This window comes from Lynx canadensis, chromosome B2 (assembly GCF_007474595.2).
Source record: "Lynx canadensis isolate LIC74 chromosome B2, mLynCan4.pri.v2, whole genome shotgun sequence".
Classification (NCBI taxonomy): Eukaryota; Metazoa; Chordata; class Mammalia; order Carnivora; family Felidae; genus Lynx; species Lynx canadensis.
The window spans coordinates 53,058,523-53,081,636 of record NC_044307.1 but is presented as its reverse complement, the minus strand read 5'-3'; the positions used below and the strand labels follow the sequence as shown (position 1 = coordinate 53,081,636).

The 23,114-nt window shown below is 37.6% G+C and overlaps 1 protein-coding gene across 1 annotated transcript in view; it reads left to right on the top strand.

Annotated features, from left to right (window-relative positions):
* HMGCLL1 (3-hydroxymethyl-3-methylglutaryl-CoA lyase like 1) overlaps positions 1-20,882 on the top strand; it is a 192,306-nt gene extending 171,424 nt beyond the window's left edge. Inside the window, exons 8-9 of the mRNA XM_030315732.1 lie at positions 15,543-15,668; positions 19,547-20,882. Coding sequence (XP_030171592.1) covers positions 15,543-15,668; positions 19,547-19,648 — 228 coding nt within the window. The 3' untranslated portion in view covers positions 19,649-20,882. The remainder of the gene's footprint in view (positions 1-15,542; positions 15,669-19,546) is intronic.
* Positions 20,883-23,114: the final 2,232 nt, after the last annotated feature.

Below are 23,114 nucleotides of genomic sequence, written 5' to 3'. Positions count from 1 at the left end.
TAGAAACCACTTAATAAATGTTTTCATAGTAAATAATATTTTGGATACTTCTACAAAATTGGGCTACATCGTGGGAAGAATCGAGCTCATGTTAAATATCAATAAACAGGAAACTGTTATTAACAAGTTCAGTCATTGGTGTTTTCAGTTCTTTTTGAAGGACTACTCCCAAGTGCCATACTCTGTAAAATCATCCTACTCTTCAGGGCCAGATTCAGATGTCATTTCCTCCATGCAACCTTCCCTGATTAACATGGCCTGAAATAATTTCCTTCCTCCTTGAACTCTTATATTTTCCTAATTGACTTGAATTAGTACTTCTCACAGTCGTCCTTCTGTGTATTCATATGTACATCATATCTTCTCTACTAGGTTATAAGGTGTTTTTTTTTTTCTATCAAGAACTGTATCTTAAATATACTGGTATGCTGAGCCTTTGTAAGGGTGTATTTGGTAAGTATTGGTTGATTGACAATGCTGAATATGTTCATAAGAGCTATCATTTCATAGTAATTTTGATCGAAGAGGTCTCCTTGTGAAATCAGAACTATTTCAACTAATGGATATTTATGAAATTCATATTGTATCGTCCAAGTAAGAAACTACATAGCCTGTAGTCAATTACAGGAGACTTTTATTCAAGTAAACATGTTTTATTTGACAGGAAAGCACAAACATGTCTTCAATTAATTTGTTAATAGCTTCATCAGCTTTGGCCAGTAACATTCTCCCTAGTCCACTGTAGTTTATTAATCCAAAACATCATGACCTATCATACAGTAAAATGTTTTGTGATATGGAAAAAAAGTATAATGCCCCAAGATGTTTTCCATTCTATTCCTATCATTGAAAAAATGCTGAGACTCCCATCTGCTATCCTAATGATACACACCTTATTAAAATATACTTGTCTACAATATCTGGCCCTGGTAAGCGTCTGGTGTTATTTTCTAACACTGTCTCCCTGTTTCCTACTACTCTGTCATTGTGGTCTGCTCACTGCTCTGAACACACAGAGCATCATCCCTTTTCAAGGCTTTTGTTCTTTGTTCATTTTGCCTTATAGGCAATTATTTCATTTAAGTTCTTTAGTTCATTTTCCTACTTCACCCAGGTCTCAGCTCAAATACTCCTTTCTCAAGCAGTGTTCCGTAGAAGAATAATGGTGTACATTGGCATCTCTCCCCTGTAAATTGTTTCCTGCATCGTTCTTATCTTGTGGTTTAACCATGTTAAGTGTTTTACCCTCCATCAGAAAGATGGCTCCATAAAAGCATGTATTTGTACATGTTATGTGCATGTTATTTTCCACTACTCTAGAGCTGACACCCAGAACAATGTAGGAACTCAATAAATGTTTGTTAAATGACGTGATGAAAACTTGCACTACTGAGCATTAAATGATGTTGCAAGTTTTCTAAAAACAAAGACCTAAAGAGTTACACAAATCTTGTTATGGTATTGACACTTAAATGGAATATAATGAGTGGCTTCCACAAAAGCAATTTACTGAAGAATTCTTGTTTGATCTGTGAAAATAACACCTTCCTTCTTCTAAGAAACCATTTCCTTACCAGGCTGACCATGTACTTCTTGTGAGGGCAGAGAAATTACAGCATGTTCCCCATCCTCTCACTCACACACACATACACACACACACACACACACTCACACACACACACACACACACACACACCACCCCTAAGTATAGGAAATGGTACACTCATGACCATCCTACAAGAAATCTTTGTACTCTAGTGCACTTTGCTTCAATAACTAGTTAGAAATGGACATATGATTCAAGGGGGCTCAACGAATATCCCTTTCCCAGTAGTTTCCTGGTTGGAGCTCATGAAAAAGTGCTCACTTTTCTTACATAAAATTCTGTGACCTTTGGTATAGAATATATGAAAAAAAAATAAAGCCAACACAGAAAATAAATGATGGGGGGTGGGTGAAGAGAAAGGGAGGGAGTAGGGAAAGAGAGAGAAAGAAACAGAAAGGGTCCAGTCTTTCCCAAGATTAGGGGAACTCTCCGCAGTCCACTTAAGTAAACCAACACATTTCCCCCATTTTTATTCCCTTAAGTAATTCAACCTGATCATCCTGATTAATACAGGATACAATATAGTAAAATTAATGAATGGGATATTCATCAGGAGGTTTTAAGATATATGTGGGGGAAAATTGTCCATCACGAGACTTATTTTTTATGTTTTATAAGGACTATCAGTAAATGAAAGAAAATAACCTTAAAATAGGATTCAGGGAAGCTATCTCTGCAGGAGTCTGAGCTGATGAGATCCTGGTGTAGATCTTTCTGATAAACTAAATTCATTTAAGACTAGAATTCAAATACTTAGAAGAGGGGGGACTGTATATTTCTTAAAAGGTCTTCCTTTAATATTTTCTCAATCTGCCTTTGACAACAGCTAGGTGGAAACAAATTCAGATTGAACTCTATGAAAAGGATGCTTGAGTCTCTCAGGGTCCAGCCGGAAAGCAGGAGCCATATAAGCAACTGAATCCAGGAAATTGTGTACAGTGAAAGGAGAACCATAAAACTAATCATTAGGCAGCAAAGCAACCAAAGATGAGTGAGATCTGGGTTAGGGCAGGGTAACCCAGTGCCCAGGGTGCACTCATTTTCAGGTGTTAACTGTATTTGTTCCACCCTGAGAGTGGATATCTCCTTATATCTTGCACCCTGGTGCTCTTACTTTTAAAGTGGCACTCCTGAGATTAGCAGCAACAGGAAATCACACTGCAACATCGGTGAGGCCATGAGGCTGGACAAAGAAGACATTGTTATAGGAGCCCACCATCCAGAGTCACCAGGACGGAAGTGGAACCATGATGGGCCTGTCCATGGTCAACATTTAGAGACAATGAGGAAACAGGCTGTGCTAAAAATACCACCTGAATCAGAGGGGGAAATGTTCTAGCTTCTTCCTCCATCAGAGCCTTCTGTTGGCTGAACCAGTTGGAATCTAGCTGACATGGAAGTTGGGGGAATGCAGGCTACACAGCTCAGTCCCCTGTGTTAAGGAACCAAAAAGGGTGGGGTGCCTGGGTGGCTCAGTTGGTTGAGCCTCTGACTCCTGATTTCGGCTCAGGTCATGATCTCATGGTTCATGAGGTCAAGCCCCACATCAGGCTCTGTGCTGACAGCATGGAGCCTGCTTGGGATTCTCATTCTCTCATTCTTTCTCTCTCTCACTCTCTTCCCCCTCCACTCCCCTGCCAATGTACATGTTCTTGCTCACTCTCTCAAAATAAAAAACAAAACAAAACAAAACCAGGAACCAAAAAGGGGCAGACAAGCAGACACTTGAGTATCACTGGGCTACACAATTTGGAATCAGAGATGCAGGTGGAAGGTTTCTCGTTCTGTTGTAAAAGTTGAGGAGTCTAACTTTATTCTCACCCAAACAGGATATTTGGCCATATCAATCCATTTTCCCATGGTTAATGTTGTATTTTCCTACTTATTTCATAAGTGATTTCTTTTTCTCTGAATGTTATCTAGCCAAGAGAGGGAATAGTACTTGGACTCATATCTAAAAATTCCTATCTGCTTCTCTATTTTAACTCTTAACTAAGGACGGCATTGAATCTTAGGTGCTTGTAAGTATTAAAGTTAAAACAAATCCTAAGCTTTTGTAACTGTAGTGGTATTTGGCAGGCTTGCCATATACACCAAATATGTATGGTTTTGACACCTTTTAGGAGACTCTTCAAGTTTTTTTCTTAAACTGTGTGTTAAAAGTCTTTTTTCTTGGCTATTAGCACTGGACACACAGTTGTATGCCATCTAGAAGATTATTGAATGTTACCATCCCAAGAAGTCACTGTGTCTTTGCTTAGAATTTGCCTGTCATGTACAGATGCCAAGGAATAGACCTACCACAGGAATGTGCTACCTCAAATCACAATAGCAGAAACACTTAATATTTTAATGTGATCTATGTTTATAACTTTATGACAAAATTAGATGGTATTGAGCAAGCTAAGTTAAATATGCATTTATAGAAAGCCTTAGGATTGGATAAAATCCTAGAGAGCCTCAAAGCCAATAGCTTCACTCACTGGAGAAGGGATTCTTTCTACAATCTTTAGACAGTCTTTTAATAGTTTCAGTGGCATGGAGATAATTATTTTGAGTGTTAACCATTTAATTTGGGGCAGCCTTAAATGGCTACCGAGTTCTCTCTCATAATCAAGCAAAATCTACTTCTGTCCATTTTCCTGGGGAGTCATACAAAATATGTCTACTTTCTTGACCACATAATGATCTTGAACTATGTAACTACAACTATTATCTACCTCTGAGCCTTATCCAAAATGCTCACAATTGCCTCAACCATTGATCCTATCATGTTTTCCAGATATGTTGGTTTACTCCAAACCCACTTCACCTGCTATATATTTAAGTGTATACTTTTGTTTTCCTACCTTCTCTGAATAATTGGCTTCAACTGGAGGAAAATCCATTTTGATTTCATGTATATTCAGCTTTCTCTCTTTTCAAGTTATACTCACTGCTTAGAAAACTTAACACCATTATAACCATAAATATCTTGTGAGATATTCTGATCAATGGCGTCTCTAGAGTAAGCAAGTTTTTTGGTAAGTCATTTGGGAATCAGAATGAACTTGAACTATTTGAAATGAACAATAAGGATGTGAGTGGTAATCATACAGTGATATAACATTGTGAAATGTTTTAAACTTTCTATGTAAGTAAGTGACAATGTTCAGTTTAATAATCCCTCCAGTTTAAATGCTCCAAATATCTCCTAATAAATGGCTGAAGTCAAATCAGCTGAATCATTTCCATTTAAAACTCAGTGCCTCAAGTTTCCCCTGCCCTTCTTTGCCTTTTGTTCCTATGAGCTTGTCTACTTGAAGGGAGTTTGAGTACCCATCCACCATTAGTCAGGGGTTACCTGGTTTTATGGCATTCTCAGTCCTCACTCATCTCCTCTGATGCATCTCTCCATCCTATTCAGCCTTGCCCCCTTGTGATAGGTAATCATGGTGTATAGATGTTGGCTCATACTTGGCTCCTTCCTGGTCATTATCCTAGTTCTCTCACATTTGCTTGTGCTCTCTTACCTCTGGTGAGGGATATACAAAACTGTTGTATGCTTTCCGTGGCCAGTTTGAGTGCTCTATTGTCCTTGAGGCTACCTTGGGTCCCACTTGCCAGGCTCCTCACTTCACCTTTGCTGAGCTGGCATTCTAGCCAGTTGGATGGGAGCTTTTGAGTCTTATACACTCCCAGAATACACCTTTATAAGCAGGACCACTCTCATGCATTCTAGGGTTTCCCTTAACCTGTCTGAAATTTCTATCACCTATTACCCCAACTACACCCCTAGTACTCAACAGAGAGGAGAAATCTTCAAGCCAGGAAGCACAATGCCATATCTTTTTTAATTGTTTCACTGCCCAAGAGAGGTCAATTCTTTGGGTTATAAGAATGCTTAACCATTAATTTAAACATTACCAAAGCCATTGATCACCCCAGATATAAGTGAGCAAGAAGAAATAGGTATACAATTAAAGATTAAGAAGAATTAATGCTAGTTTTGAACAAGCATGAATGCTTTAAGAAATGACATGTTAAATATCCAGTTTTGTTTTAAATATCTATAATGATTTTCTACTTTTTACTGGAGTTGATTCTGTATCCCATTCCAGCTAATGGATCATCCTTCTATTAGCTGTTAAGCTAGAAGTCTGCTTTTGTCAATGACAAAAGCTTCATTTTAAATACTCATCACTATTGGCTTCATGCATTGCCCTAATTTTTCTAACAAGTACTTCTGCTTACATATTTCTTAACCTCTATCCATCTCCATTATTGCTCCCCTGATAACAAACTTTGAGTGAAACAAATGCTTATGATGCCATGATTATTCATGGACCTTAAGTAGTTCTTTATTTTGTAGGAAATAAAGCTCATACCCCAGAGAAAGGCATTCAGGGCCTATCGTGATCTGGAACCGCACTCCTTCCACACCTCAACAGCCCCTACAGTACAGGACTCATTAAAATATTCTCAGTACATCCTTGGCCTGTTCATCATATGTGCCTTTTCTCAAGCTGTTCTTTCTCTGTAGAATATATTTTCCCTCACCATCCCCCACTTGTCAACATCCTTCAAGGCCCAAAGCTGAGCCAAACTATTCATCAACCTTTTCACCCTGCCCCTCCTTCCTTGCTCCCTTACAAAATATAGAAACCGTCTCACTGGTGTTTCTGAATAGCTCTGTTTATAATTCTCCTAATAACTACCACACTATACTTTGTATTATAGTTCTTTGTTTTTATGAGTATCTTCTCTGCCAGGTCATTAACTTAATGATGTGTTAGTTACTACTCTTTGTTTCCAAGCCACAGTAGCCAACTCAAACTACCTTAAGCAAAAAGGACCCTTTGTTATGAGGATACAGGGATGTCTCATGAAAACCTCCTAAATAAGTACACACACAAGAGCAGACATTTGGAGACTTTTTCACCTAATCCTGCATCTCAGCTTAATCACTTATCAAATATGTAACACTATGCATGGTCATATTAAACATTCTGTGACTCAGTTTTCTCATTTATAAAATGATGACAGTACCTACTTCCTAGGAATATTATATGGTTGAAGACACTTGACATAGCTCTGATTAAAAGTTATTTCAAAAACAAAGGTAAATAGGAAGTGAAACTGGACCTCAGAAAGACTGAGAAGCTGTCTGAAATTCGGGTGACATTTCTGATTCAGTGATGCTTCCTGTTCCCTCTTACTGCAGACTGAATTTCTCTGCTTTTCCATTGCTCATATAAAAAGTTGTTTCTCCATAGTTCATATGCTGTACATCTGACCTTTTAGAAAGGTGAATTCTATCTTTGTGTCCGTTATGAGTTCTGGGAGAGGAGACTGTGATTGACTCAATTGAGGTCCATCAACTGCGCTGAATAAGGAGTCACTGAACACACAAACAGGTTCCAGGAACCCATCTTTGTGAGAAGACGGTTCTAAGAAAAGGAGGTTTAGGGAACAAACAACATAGGTAGTGAACCACTGAACCATTTCATTTATTTTAGTGTCCTCCTTATGTAGTTCTGTGTTTCCAATCGAATTGTATCAAGTTCATTTATTATCATGTGTAGTTATACTTACACCGGGTCTTGGTATTGCATGTATTGTTTTAGATACATTACTTGTCCAATTCTTTCAAAAATATTTGAGTAATAACTTATTATGTTCTAAGAGCTATGCCATATACTGAGCCTATGATGAAGTGAGATAGAGGAACGTTCTTGCCCTCATACAGTTAATATATATATCTTGCTGTTTTGACTCTCCACTGCCCCCCAAATTTGGTCCTCCTATTATCCCAAGCCCTTCTTGGTTTATGAATATTGATTACATTGACACTTAATTCTTGTCAGCATCACTGTGCTTTCATTATTTTAACTTTTTTAAAACTTAATATTTAGTTGCATATTTATACCATTAGATAGTCTTCCCACTAACATTCATTTGGAACTAGAATTTATTTACCTCCTACTAGTGAAATTCCAGAGACAAGATCCACCTCTAGAATCCAGATCCACCTCAAGAACTAATGACCTCTGTGACTTTTGGTAACCCCACAAAGAACTCAGGTGCTTAGTTCCCTTTAAATCAATTAATCACAAGGGAAATAGACTAAATTGTATTGTTGTAAAACTCTTGAATTTATAGATCCTTATGAAAAATAGTTTACAGATTCTTATGAAAAATGTATAGGTACAATTTTTATTGTTTCCAGTGTTATTTATTGATCTGTCCACTTTTCTTCCTCCCCATTATCCATCTACCTATTTGTGCACACATCAAAGAGTGTGGGAAGAGCAGGGTAGGGCTGGGTCTAAGAGAAGCTAGTATCAGGGAGCCAGAAATGACATAACTTGTTTCTGAAATCTCAGCAGATAAACTCAGTCACTGTGTTTCTGAGATTATTGATCATTTGTTTTCCTGAAAACTTCAGGGTCCATGTTGCTTTAATACATCTCTGTACCTCTGTCCATCCTCTCCTCACTCTACTTCAAAGGACAGTTTTCTCCACTAATTTCTAGCTCAACTCCATGTTTCTGCCTTAATCCCAAATTCATCCACATCTCCTAAGGGTTTTGCTCTGTGAATTTTCTCTTCTATGTATGGCATCATTCTTTTTTTTTAAAGTTTATTTATTTATTTTGAGAGAGAGTGCAAGTGACAGAGGGACAGAGAGAGATGGGGGTGGGGTTGGGGGTGGGAGAGAGGATCCCAGTGCAGAGCCCAACACTGGGCTCAAACCCACGAACTGTGAGATCATGATCTAAGCCTAAGTCAGACACTCAACCCACTGAGCCATCCAGGCGCCCCTGGTATCATTCTTTTTTTTTTTTTTTTTTTTTTAATTTTTTTTTTTTCAACGTTTATTTATTTTTGGGACAGAGAGAGACAGAGCATGAACGGGGGAGGGGCAGAGAGAGAGGGAGACACAGAATCGGAAACAGGCTCCAGGCTCTGAGCCATCAGCCCAGAGCCTGACGCGGGGCTGGAACTCACGGACCGCGAGATCGTGACCTGGCTGAAGTCGGACGCTTAACTGACTGCGCCACCCAGGCGCCCCTCATTCTTTACTTCATTTAATTTGTCCCTTAAGGCTTCCAAGTTATAGGTCTCAGATATTCCCCTTATCTCTCCATTCACATACCCCCAATTATGCCCTAATTTTCTTTAAGACCACATGCCCTCTGTCTCTATATTCTTGACCTATCCTTGTTAAAGCCAACATTTGCAGAGTGTTATGTGCCAAACTATGTGGTAAGCACTTCCCATGGAAGATCTCACAAAATAGTAAACAAGCCATCATTTAGTACTATTATATTCATTTTACAGTTGGTGGGACAGAGAAGTAAAGTAAAATTATCAACATCATGCAGTTAACAAGTGGCAGAACAGGTTCAAATACAGGTGTCCCTAAACTGGTTTTTTAAGTACTAGGCTGTATGCTCTCCATTTGTTTTTCAAGTAATTGCTAGCTCTCCCTGTCCTGTCTATGCTGCAACAATCCATTTCAAAATTTGTCAGTTTCATATCCAGTAGTTTTTCTAGGCTCTTATTTTCCTTAAATAGAAAGCCTTCTCCTCCTGTGAAGCCTTCATTACTGTGGTGTAAGTATTTAGAGAAAATTTTCCCACTCTGGCTTGTGACATTGGACCTCCTCCTGAACTCCTTGTCTCTTTCAGTAACTCATCTTCCTTCATCCACCTCCAAAAAGTGTTAACTGAATACTGTGATCTGAATCTCTGATGTTCTTGTCAAGTTTCTTCAGAGAACTCAAAGTGGAGTAAATCAAAGTGAATTTTTTTCCTTATTTTAATTGCTCTAAAAGATAACTGCCTAAAGCAAAAAGAGTAGCAACATGTTATGGGTATGTAAATGTATTAGGGGATTATAAAAGTAAAGGTGAGGAAACTACAGCACAAAGGGTGGTTGGATGGAATGGACAATCTACTGTCTTAAGGTCTTTCATTATATGTGGCATGGATATTTGAAGGTACTTATTAAACATTTCTATTGTAAACCATAGGGTAACTACTGAACAATTTAAAGAGGTAGATTACTGATCATTTATTTTCCTGAAAACATCGAGGTCTGTGTTGCTTTAACACATCTCTGTACCTGTGTCCATCCTCTCCTCACTCTACTTCAAAGGACATTTTTCTGTCCTTTTCTACAGGTTACTGGAGAAGTGCGGTATAGTAGCACCGTCCACTCAAGAACAGGCAAAAGTAGATGATGCCAAGAGAAATCGTCTCAAGAGATAATAAAATCATTAAGAAATGCTCCATTAACAAAAGAAAAGATAGAATAGAAACTAGCTGCAAAATGGTAGATTTTAACCTATCTCATCAGCTGGTATATCAGCTCTAATTGGCTGTGCCAATATTACTGCACACCTCAAAATGAATAGTGACTCAAACATATGGAGGTTTGTTCCTCACTGAATGTGTTTTTTCAGTGGGTATCTAATGATTTCATAATAAATAGTCCATCTTATCTAATGTGTTAACTACTTCCCAATTATCAGACATTTAACTTATGGCCTTCTTTCTCCTGTTACAAATCATGCTACAAAGAATATCTACTCGAACATAAATCTATATTAACATTTCTGGCTATTTTCTTGGTCTAGCTTCATAGGGGAAAAAAAAAACCTTTGGACAGCAATCATTTAATTTCTCAAATCTCTCGTTACTAAATTGTGTACAGACTTTTTAGAAAGTTGAAGAAAGCGTCATAAGAAATGGGAAGGCTTTTGATTTGTCAGTGTTTTCTTCCTAATTCTCACTTCACCTCCTGAAGTTATTACAAGGATTAAATGGAAAGTGTTTAGTCATCTGCCCTGCATATAGTCAGGGCCCATTAAACGTTAACAATTAACATTGGGCAGTAGCACACAGCTACTGCAAAAAGCAAGAAATATTGTTTGACTTCTTGGAGGCTCAGTTCCCTCATCAGTAAAATGGGCCTGGGTTACCACCCATTTCACACTAACTTTGTGTGACTTTATCATATGTAAAGCATATGACACAGTATCTGTGACGAAATAAACATTCAATACATTTTCACTAATAGTATTTATTATTTTGTCTTACCGCAGTTGAGAATTTCCTTGTTATCTCTTTTTCCATTTCCTTACCCCCTCCTATGTACACAGTCCCATTTCTATCTCCATTTGAAATATACTAAATGAAGGTAAGAATATAATCTATCTCATTATGTATAGTAAGGCAAAAAAAAATGAAGTATGTCAGAAAATCTGTTCAAAGATAAAGGATATTATATGAAAGTATTAATAACCACTCACCAATGGCTTAGTTATCCCCCAACAGCAATTTATATGCCTATTGTCATTTACATACCAATTTTTGTATATATGTCACTTAATTAAAACACTGGACTTTATTCATGTATGCTAAGTGTTCATTATCTGTGATTTATGTAATATGTTATATTCACAGTGCACATGAATGGCATAGAGTGCTATTTCTCAGGTGGTATCATAACTCAATATATACTAATTGTTTAGAGTACTGGTTGAGAAGTATCTCAAGGCAAGATCTGGGCTTATTTGAAAGAATGTCATGGTCCATAAGTGCTATCTGGTCTGATCCCTGGAAGACAAGTAGCCCCTCATGCATGGAAAATTGCAATCCTATGTTAGAGGGGATACTAGCTATGAGGAATGGCTAAGGAGACAAATATTAGAAACATGAGTATATTTTTAATAGGTATCCTACATGAATATTTGCCTTTTCCCTGAGTAACTTAAATCCAAAATGTGTAACTTACACTATCGGAAATTACCTTATTTTTAAATTAAATCTAACATAACGGTTATTTTTAAAGAGAAAGTTGATCTCAGGGGGTAAAGAAATTAAATGCTATTTCAAACCTTAAGGAATATACAGAATTTTGGTATGTTAAGATTTTAGTATCCTCAATACCTAAAATTTTAGATTCCATTAGATATTTTGAAATCATGAACATATAGGACATTGTAAATTTTGCAAAATGATTTGACACCTCTTAAGGTATTCTTCAGTTTTGTTTGGGAAGTAAGTTCTTACAGCAAGCACCAAGAAAAAGTCAAGATGTACTTTTTGTTAGAATATCAGCATGGTTTGGGCATCTAAGCAGTACACAAGATTACTACTCCATAGAGCTCACCTAAGATTGTAGCACAGAGTGATGTGCTCATGGTAGATCTATAATTTACCATTTTCCAGAAAAAGTGGGTCCTAATATTTCATTCATTTTTCTCAGCCCTTAAGTCCAAGCGCGTAACTGCAGAGCTCAAGCAGACAGAGCACATGTAACTGAACTCAACAAGTTTATCATTTCCTGGTCACTGGATTAATAGCTTTAAGCATAGGCTTGGAGAAATGTGGGAGCCAACCACACCTCCACCCTTTGAGTTCTGAGTTTTATTTTAGGGAGAATTAGTTCTCTTACCCTAGAGAAAATGACCTCCAGTTTGATAACTTCTCAGTGACAAAATATATAGTAATTTTAATTTCTAATGCTAAACCCCATGAGCTACAGGATTTTGTATGTATTCCAAGTTCCTGGCACATAGAATGCACTTCATAAATATGTTCTATTCAAAGAAAGACTAATAAAACATACACTGAATATATTGAACCACAGTTTGTAAGTTTCCTCTCTTAAAGAGAAAATATTTATTTGTATAATACAAAGTGATTCATTTACATGTTTGCCATTTTGGGGGGCTGGAACCCAGTAGGGTTGTAAATGCTTAACTTTAACTTGGTGGATTTTGAAGCTGCATTGCCACCTTGTGGCTACTCATCTACAGATAACCTTTTCTCCAAAACAAAAAGCAAATGCTTTGTTTTGCGATCTATGGTACAAGAAAACCTCTTGTGCACACACCCCGGGGACACACACGTGTATACACACACACACACACACACACACACACACACACACCTCAAAGAACCAGAAAGTAGTGGTTTCTGTTTGGAGACCTGGGAAGGGGGTTTCTAAGAATGATCTTTTAATGCAAAGAATCTCTTTATGACAAAATCATCTAAGAGCCTATCTATTATTTTCAAATACATGATAGTAATATAGTAAAAGTAGTGACATTTACTATAATATCATGATTTCAATAATTAAGTACAAAAACATCCTTCTATTTACCATCAAGAATCAAATATTTTTCTTCCTACTGGGTCAAGAACTTGTTTACATGATAATATGTATCATTTCTAATGGAATAGGGAAGTAAAGAAAACATACATAGTAAAACCAAATTTTCTTAGTTGACTAAGACTAGAAGTTTCCAAAGCAGCTTGTTTAAAAATCTTAGTATATGGTCAACATTATCCATTAAGAGTTATTTCTAGGGAACAGAACTGCGCATTTAATAGAGATCAGAATGTAGGAGATACTGCATAAAAAAATACTTTTAAAATAGTACTGTGATTTTTTATTTTGGAGAGACAATTTAAAAGGCACTGATATTTTAATGTTCTCCTTCGCAGGTAATGTATACTTTAATAATCTCTTCAACTTTGTTTTAAAGTCACATATTGCGTAGGATTGAATCAATTAATTTGGGAATAGAGCTTACTAACAGAAAATCCATGTCTACAGCTATTCTGATGCTAGGAAAGAGGTAAAGGCAATTTTCCAGGTAACCTTTCACTTTCACTCAGATCATGTCTGTATTCAATGATTTTGTATGCAGAGCAACCCTGCAGTTTCACATGCTAGGAAGATCAGTTAATTGCAAAATAATGATTTTAATCAAGAAAACGAATCTTAGATTCATTTATGTTCATTCTCATTCTACTACAGACTATGGTTTACAGAGCTTTTTTTTTTTCTTTATATATAATTAACATTCATTGTGGAGGAACTGGAAAACAAAGACAAACAGAATAAATTTACCTGTAATCACACCACCCAGTGATGACCACTGTTAAATGTTTTGGTCTATCATCCAATTTTTTTTTTTTAAACTTGTAGGCCTTGGTAGATATCCTCTTAACTCTTAAGAGGATATCTAGAAGAGTGATTCAAAAAGCACAGTCCCCTCCCCTTGGTATGACAAAGGGACCCAGGAGCTAAAAACCAAATCTCAAGCAACTTGAGCCACAAATATAGAAAGTAATATTGTACACCAAACTGAAAAAAATACCATGAGTCCCTACTGAAAAAAAATAATGTTTGAATAGATAGAGGAGAATATACAAATCCCCCAAATGGGAGAATTTCAAATAATTTCTGTAGATACTCTCTACCTCTTAAGTGCGAGCTGCACATAATGACTTTCCTCCAAAGAGCATAATCTAGAAAGTGGGGAGTGGGGACTTCCTGGTGCAGAAGAACCCTGACAAATGCAACCTCAGCCAGGTGATCAAGGTGCATATGAGTCATAAAACATGTTGATCATATGTACCCTTGATACGATGTATTGAGAAGGGCATTTTACTTCTGTTGTCTTTCTTGAAATATTTCAGAATTTTAGTCTAACCATTAAAAAAAAAAAAAAAACATCAGACAAACCCAAATAAAAGGACAGAAAAGGCCATTAAGTTCAAAACTAAGGAAATCTAAAGAACGAATGGACTTTAATAACATACCAATATTTGTTCATCAGCTGTGACAAATTTACCCTAATAGTGTAAGATAATGTAATAACACAGGAAATTAGGTGCATAATATATGGGAATGCTCTGTTCTTCACAAGTTTTCTGAAGATCTAAAACCATTCTAAAACAAAAAGTTTATCAGAAAGATAAAGAAAAGCAAAAGGAAGTGTGATCCCCAGAGTAGCAGCAAGAGCAGCATCAGGGATCTTGTGAAACATTCAGATTATCAAGCCAGCTGGCCACCCAAGAGCTCTGATTTCAGGTGCTTCTCATTTTAGCTAAGACCATGTTACTTTTTCTTCAATTCCCAGGTGATGAAGAATCAGATTAGGCCTCTTGGTAGCATGTGATTATCCACTTGTCACATTTTATAGAAGCATACATGCCTCCCTGTCTTCTCAGTCTTCTCCGATCCCGATCTCCAACACCCCTTTCAGACCCCGCTGTGATCATGTCTTCCAAACCACCTCCAGCACATACACCTTCTAGCTTTCCTGTCCCTACCTGCATAACCTGTGCCAATGTGCATGTTTCCAGAGACCATAATCCCAGTGTTGAATTCTCTGGAGACAGAGGTGACCTTGGGCAAATTCTGTAATCCTGCTGTACTTGAGTTTCTTCATCTGTGATTCGAGGATAGAAGAATATCTTCCTTATGAGGTTTTTTTGTGAAGGTTAGCAGTTAATACTCCTAAGATGTTAGGAGTAACGTCTAGCACTTAATGAGGACCCAATAACTGTGAGATGGAACTAGCATTGGCGGTGGATGGCTTGCCTTACAAGTGTCTCTTCAGTTCTCCCAAAGCAGCAGGTTTGGGTATGCAAAATAGTGGCTCAATAAAGATCAAGTGAATTGAATAGGTGAATTGAGTCTATTAAAATACTACTTCAAATACAGTGACCCTACCACTAAGTCCAGTCTTCTAAGGCACACTGACTTTGAGCTGGGATGTTGGAAATATTTTGTGTTTATATAATACTACCAGGATAGAGCTAGAGAATTGGTTGGAGAATATCTATGACCTGAGAGTGAATTCATCTTACTTCAAGCTTCACCCCCTATGAATAACACCATTTTAATTTTTATCTAAGATTATTCTCCTTCCTGAGATCCTTAGAATTTCCATTAGCCTAACAGACAAGATTAGATAGAAAAGAAATCAGCACCCCAGGGACTGTTCTAGCAGCAGGTGAGTAAGTGAGTATGTTTGCATAATGGGTTTAGATTTCGCTTATTTGCTCTTTGGAACAGGTTAAATAGAAATTCAACAATTTGCGTGCCATAAATAGACAAGCCCTGAGTGTTCTGGTTTGTTTTCCAGATGGGAATTAATGTGGTGGACTCTGCAGTATCAGGATTAGGTGGTTGTCCGTATGCAAAAGGTGCCTCTGGGAATGTAGCCACTGAGGATTTGATATATATGCTTAATGGCTTGGGGCTCAACACAGTAAGTAATTTAACATATTTTAATATTCATGCATGCCTTGCAGATACAAAGGGGAATGTGTCTCAGATTTGGGAAGCAATTTTGAGGTCAAAGTTTTACTACACTTTTGCTATCTGCTAAAATGCACAGTGGGAAAACACAATAAAAACTCTTTAGGGGGCTTTATAAAGTAACTTATTGCTATAGCCCCATCACCAATAATGCTACCATGTCACATTTTTATGGTGCTTCATGACCTCCAAAGTACTTTTTCATGTATCATCTGATTTGATTTCACACACTGTGAGTCAGAGCCTGTGTCTTTGCCGTTAGGATTGTTATTTTTGCCGTTTTGTTTTGGATGGATGTTTTCCTAGGAGGAAATGGAGATCTTGATTTTCTTGCACTGACAACTAGGGCTTCTGGAAAAGGGCCCAGGGCACTATTGAAATGGTCAGGAAAAAGGAGAGCTTAACAGTACTTACGGCATGAGACACTAGTCTCTTTAAAAAAGAATAGTCTCTTTAAAAAAAAGTACCTGGAAAGTCACATCCTCTACAATATTCACCTAAATTACTGATTAGTTTTGCCACATGCTTTTTTTTTTTTTTTTAACTCTATTTATTTTTGAAAGACAGAGAGACGGAGACACAGAATCTGAAGCAGGCTCTAGGCTCTGAGCTGTCAGCACAGAACCCGACGCGGGGCTAGAACTCCCAAGTGGTGAGACCATGACCCGAGCTGAAGTCGGACACTTAACTGACTGAGCCACCCACCCAGGCATCCCACCACATGCTTGTTAACATTACTTGAAAGCATCATCTGAATTACAAAATGGAATGTTGCTCCTCTCTCTCATCTTTTCTCTCTCCTCACACTACTTACATTAAAGGTCCTGCAGCACCATGTGCCACCACCACTTGGTTGGCCTTACTCCCCATACTCAATTTCACCTGAAGAGTGAAGTGCTACCATCTTCAAAAACTCTTCTAGTGTCTCTCTGCTTGATCCCCAGGTCCATACTGTTGGGTTCCTCACATTTGGGTTTCCACGCCAACTTGTGTGCTACTACCTCTGAACCTACCCTGAGGTTGTATAATGTATAATGTGTCTAGCTCCCCCTGCAGCTAGTGAATGATTATTACATCTGTTCCCTTTACACAGAGATGCTCCAGTGACATTTACTGGGTGATAGGTAATATCACCTGGGACTTAACACCAAAAGCCTGTCTTCCCTGGTTAGGAGAAACTCTTTCATTTACAAAATTCCCTAATCATTTCCAGTAAAAATGTATGGCCATGACTTAGATGACCAACTTGAACTTAGCTGATGCTTTCATGCTTATTATGTACCAGGTCATGTTCTAGACCTTGGGGGCTGAAATGCAAATAAGCCATAGCTTCATTCAGAAGAATTCACAATTTAAGGAGAGGATTGTTACACTGGGTAGGAGTTGCAATTCAACCAGCTACCCAGCTAATAAGCCAAGCTTCTCTGTAGAATTCCCGTGTCACCATGGCTCCCATGTCCAATCAATTACCAAGAGCCACTTGTAAGTTACTTTGGTTGTTTGTTCCTTAATACCCTTACTATGTCAGCACAATCCCTTATCTCTTTTCTGGGTATTCATCCTCTACACTGGTGTGCAGGCTTCTGACTTGCCTTTAAATCCATCTTCATGCTGCTATCAGAGGATTTCATCCAAAATACAAATGTGAATATGCCTGGTTTCTTCTCAAGCACCCAAAGTGGGTTCTCATTTACTGAAAAGCAAAGCTGTGTTCTGTCACCTCATAGCTCCTAGTCATAACTTTTCAAGTCATCTCTGCCTATCATCCTACATATATAGTATCCATTTTTTCAGGTACTTTGTACTGTTCTTCTGCCTGCAGTGCCCCATTGGTCCTCCTTCTCAAAGACTTATACTCCCCAGGTAACACTCAAGTCAGGATTTACCCTTCCTGACACAGTTTCCTGACACATTCCTCACTACTTTCTTATCCTCAGTGGGTTGACTAACCCACCCTCTGCCCTCATAATCAGCTGGGCATTACTCTGTCAGTGTCTTTAATTATAATACAGGGTCCCCTCCCCTCCCCTCAACAGGGCTCCACATTGCCTGCTTTACTGTAAACAACCTGAGGACAGAAACTTTATTCTCCATGAGGTTCTTGAAACCCCAGAACATATCATAGTACATGAGACCTATTTAAGCATCTGACAAACGACTCAATATTAAACATGCAATGTTATTTCATAATGGTCTCTGTTAAGTAAAATGAGAGAGAAAGGTCAAAATGAAATTTTTGGGTAAAATGTCAGCAAATTCCAGAACATACTTGTTATCAATGGAATTATTGGGGAGCAAAGAAGACTGGTTATCTTTCTGTTATTCCTTCCTGGGTGTAATTCAAAAATGAAAGACACATGTAGCTAATTATTCACAAAACTTCAATAGCACTGGATTTAGGATATCAAGTAAGATGTGCCTAACATGTTCCACCTAAAGCCATTCTCAGGACGCAACCAATAAACTCAGACCAAAGCAAGTGTTGGTACCCTAGAACAACTTTATAGCAAAATTAAAATGAAAATCATTTATAAGTGTCACTTTACAAAACATTTCTCTTGATCATTCCCCAAAAACAAAGAAGTAAACTACAAAGGAAACATTGCTCTACAAGTTTCTAGAGAGAAATCGGTTGTATTAAAATGATGATCTCCTTATGAGTCTTGTTATGAGAAGGCCCTGTGAATATTTATATTTGTCTATTTTAAGAAAATGATGAACTTGTACATAAATATTAAGAATTACTTAATAGTGGGGTGCCTGGGTGGCTCAGTCAGTTGAGCGTCCGACTTTGGCTCAAGTCATGATCTCACAGTCCATGAGTTCGAGCCCCATGTCAGGCTGTGTGCTTGAGCCTGCTTCGGATTCTGTGTCTCCCTCTCTCTCTGCCCCTCCCCTGCTCATGCTCTGTCTCTGTCTCAAAAATAAATAAAAACAATTTAAAAAATTAAAAAAAAAAAAGAATTACTTAATAGCATGAAAGCCTGAGTCTGTTCGATTTTAAGTCCATACAGTTTCTAGTCCATGTTAAGGGAGGACTTGAGAGTTTATGAAATGCTACCTGAGGGCAACCTCTGGGTAATCTACCTAATTCTCTGTCTCCCCTAGTGACAGTAGAAGTGCTGGGTGGAGACCTTGATAGGGACCTTTTGTTACACCAAGCCCAAGAGATGAGGGGTATGCCCCAAACTTGGCCTTCATACCCAACTGCCTATCTGTCATTCATGGATTTATCTAAGCCTTTGTTGATCCTGTTTATGCTTTCAGCCAGTACAACCTCACAAACAAGTTCCAGATGTGTACTAAATACTACTTCATTTTATTTGACCTACAACTACTTCCTTCGATATCACACTGATAGTGTTTCTGAATATGGTTAAAATCATGCATTCACTTTTCTTCTATCTCCTATAGGCTGATCAAGTTTGTTTCTTTACATAGTAAAAAGATTTTCTTTCTTAAGTCCTTATCTCTGAACTCCTCCAAACCATTCTAATTTTAATTGCCCTTCACTGGTATTTTGTACATTGTTTCTAGTTTTGTTACTGTCCTTCCTAGAGTTTAGGTACAACCTTGAATTACTCTGAGGTCTTTCAGGTATGGCTAGCCTATGATTTTGTAGAAAGGGCAGATTCAAGATATGCTTTATTAAAACATAAGAAACTAAAATGCTGACTGCAGAATTCATGGAGACAAATGTTGCCTTCAGATCAACAATGAACATTTTGTTTAATAATTTTCAAATTGTGAATTAACTACTAATAAACGGAAATCTGTTTTGTCTTCTTTCTCCCTAATCCAAGTGGTCTCCTTTCTTTTCCTTATCAGGGTGTCAATATTTACAAAGTGATGGAAGCTGGTGACTTTATTTGCAAAGCTGTGAATAAAACCACAAACTCTAAAGTAGCACAAGCCTCCTTCAATGCTTGACTTGAATAAATTTGTGACTTAAGGCTGAGAAGATCCATTTCATCTACAGATACTCATCTGAAAATCATTACTATCAAGTAGTTCTGAAATGTGAAGTAATAGACAAGAGTGGGGTAAAAAAGATATAATTTTAAAGTATATTACTGGACAAATTATGAAATCAGTGGAAAGTAATATCCAGTCATCGGTAAATTGGAAGCTGAAGTAAAACACTACAATTTGTAGATATGCTTTTGAACTTGGAGAAAAGTCTACTCTTTTGCTCCAATAGAAATAACTTTTTAATTTAGTAGATGTGAAAATTAACTTCAGGTTTCCCTAAGTATCAAATACTGTGTTAATACTTAATCAAGCTGGCTTAGCACAGTATACATATTGTCAGTGGTTTATGAGCTTCTGCGTAGTGTGCAAAGTGTGTGGCCTCAGTCCTATGCGTTATGCCTCTGGATCTCAACTTTCCATTTGCCAAGTCAGTTAAATTATGAACCAAGCGCCAAATCTCCATCTGACCGTACATAATTTTTAGCAATAGAACTTTTATATTTCAAGTATGGCTAACATCTGTTAACTATTTCAGCGACTTTATCTTGTTCCAAGAGGCTGTGGTCAATGGCAAGATGCCATATGCTGGAAACATTACGACCTCCCATGTTTGTGATATGCATCCAGTTTACCATACGTTCTCTTTCATCAAGTTTAGTAAAAACAAGCATGGTGTTACTCAACTATTGAAAAATATAAGGTTCAACTGTCATCTCAGTGTCTCAGCTGCAGTGATAAGAACAGATTGATACATAGAGTATAATCCACTTTGGTAATTTTCAGGTCACATTCAAATTGCCTGAGGAAATGTCACTATGATCCTAAGAATAGTAAGGCAGTTTTTAATTCATGAAACAAAATAAAACAAAACTGTTTTCATTGATTCCAGGTACTTTGATTAAAATGTGATCACTTTTGGTTGACTTTATGGTAATTTTTAATGTTGAAATGGCTGAAATTTTATCTTTTGCAATAGAAAACATTGCCAGGAATAGCAAAAGTTAATATGTCAAAGTGGAGAGGAGGAGCAGAAAGACTATGTTAAGAAAAAGCATTTCTGTAACCTATGCAAATCACATGGGGACAGAATTATTAAATGTGGGTCTGAATCATCAGTTCTGTTTATGTAGTCTTCTCCAGCAATACTTGGTGATCTTATCTTTGAATAAATTTTAATATCTTTAAATATGCAAGTGAGCACTGTGGACTTTCTATAAATATTCATCACAACTATTGAAATACAAAATTTAAAAAAATACGAGAACTATTGATTACAACTAACTTAACTTTGAAGATATTCGTAATAAAAGCCTCAAGGGAAACATATTGGTAATTGACAAAACCAAACTAAATTCCCAAGAAGAAGCCAGCTTATCAGGTTGAGATGGGTATTAGAGCAGGAGCCTGTCATCTAGAGTGCTACCTCTTTGCATTTGGATTAGTGTTGGCAGGGAGGTAATGCAGGGGCAAACAGGATCACAGAACTTCATGGATCTGCCTGCTATGTCTCCCTTATGTCTCTCTCTTCACAGAGAACACAGCCCTGTGCAGGGGGGCAGTAATGGGACACCTGCCCTAGTGTGCGCAGCTGGCAATGTACCCCATGTTCTAAAGACTGAATTTTCCTCTCTTCTAGAACGGTGGAGTTCTTAGTTATGAGATATCCAGAAACTGATCTTTTGGTACAAACTGCTTATAGAAACAGCCAGGATCAAAACTTTGCTGTTTTGAAACACAAACCATACAGTCTTCAAGTAATCGGAAAGTAAGCAGAGCAAGTAATCGGAAACCCCAGGTGCAGCTTAGCACACACTTAAACAGCGCAAATATCAGTCTACAGATTCAGTTCCGAGAATCCTTCAACGTTTCCTATTCACACTCACAAGAAGGTCCATGTTTTAGTTATTTGTTATCCTTTCCCCACCCAAACCGTATAAACCTTTCTGCTGAATTAGAGTTTTATTTCTGATTTGTGGTGAAAAACTCAATTAAGCACATAAAGCTACCTGAAGTCCATAGGCAGAATCCCACCAAAGCCATATTTCAACTAACCGGGAAACCCTGGAATCATTGTAGGACCCACCCAAACAACCTGCACAGAAACCCATGTCAGAGTTAGCCATGGGGAAAGTCTTTAGAATGGCAAAGAAATTATGACCTTTATTGAAATACTTATCAAAATAATCTTGTGGAATCTGCCCTTAAGGAAAATATCCTGTGTTCTAGAATATGTAACATATTTTATCACATGTATATGTTGATGACCTATTATAGATGGAAACTAAGATGAAGTCCTCTGAAAGCTACAAATTTTCTAAGTTCCAGATTCATGAAATTCACAAAGCAAATAAACAGGAAACTGACTCTGACTTTCTGAAAAAATTCAACTTGCCCTTTTATGTTATTTATTCTGATTAACATTTAGCTGGACTTACATGGCTATTCATTTCTATATATGTGCATCTTATGTCTCCGAAATGATCAACTCTAGGTATGAGAGTGACAAGTTGCACAACATTGAATAAGTTAGCCACAAATATCATCCCTATCAGAATTGTCAAGAAGAGATAAAAGTAAGGCCTGGGCTCCAACCAGAAATCTAAATTGAAGTAACAGCCAAGTGAAGAATTGCTGTGAATACCAATAATCATTTACAAACTGCTTTTGTAGACTAGAAGATAGAAGTTTTGTAGATGTGGGGTAGATCGAGAAATTAAAAGAATAGTTTTGGAGACAGAAAAAGGGAGGGAGAGATTGGGCAAGAGAGAGGAAAGGAAGAGGTTCAGAAATGGAGGGAATAAAGGTGGAAGAAAAGGAAAGGAGAGGGGGTTAAGAAACTATTGTCTGTCTTGAACAGCTCTAATAGAAAGCACATTCTGCTATGGTGGAGTCCATCAGCGAGGCTGCTATAAATTGCACATAATAAAAAGCCTTTACTCAGTAGGCTTATGCAACAAAACTTCTCTCCAATATTTTAGAAATATTGCTTTTTCACCATCATTTAGTTCAGTAGCTCAATTATGTTATAAGCAAAAGTTTGTCTCCACTTTCCTCTTTTCTTGTCTCAAGGTATTGGTTCACGTTCAGGCTACCGCTCCTCAGGGTCACAAGATGGTCAGTATACTTCCCAGCCTCACATCCCACACAGTGCTCAGCCACTGTGGAGGGTTTTGTTGTGAATGTGGTTTTGTTTGTTTTGTTGTTTTGTTTAATCAATGAAGACTGTTTTCCCACCCCTATCCCAAACTTCTCATGTTTCACCGGGAATAACTTCATTAATGTTCCTTCCTTAAAGGTAAGGTGAGAGGGGAATAAGCCATTAGAATAGACCATAGAATGGTCACTGATCACCTTTAACAGATCAGTGAAATAGTGGGGGGAAAAAAACCTGATGCAGAGCACATTTTATGGTGAAATGATAGGG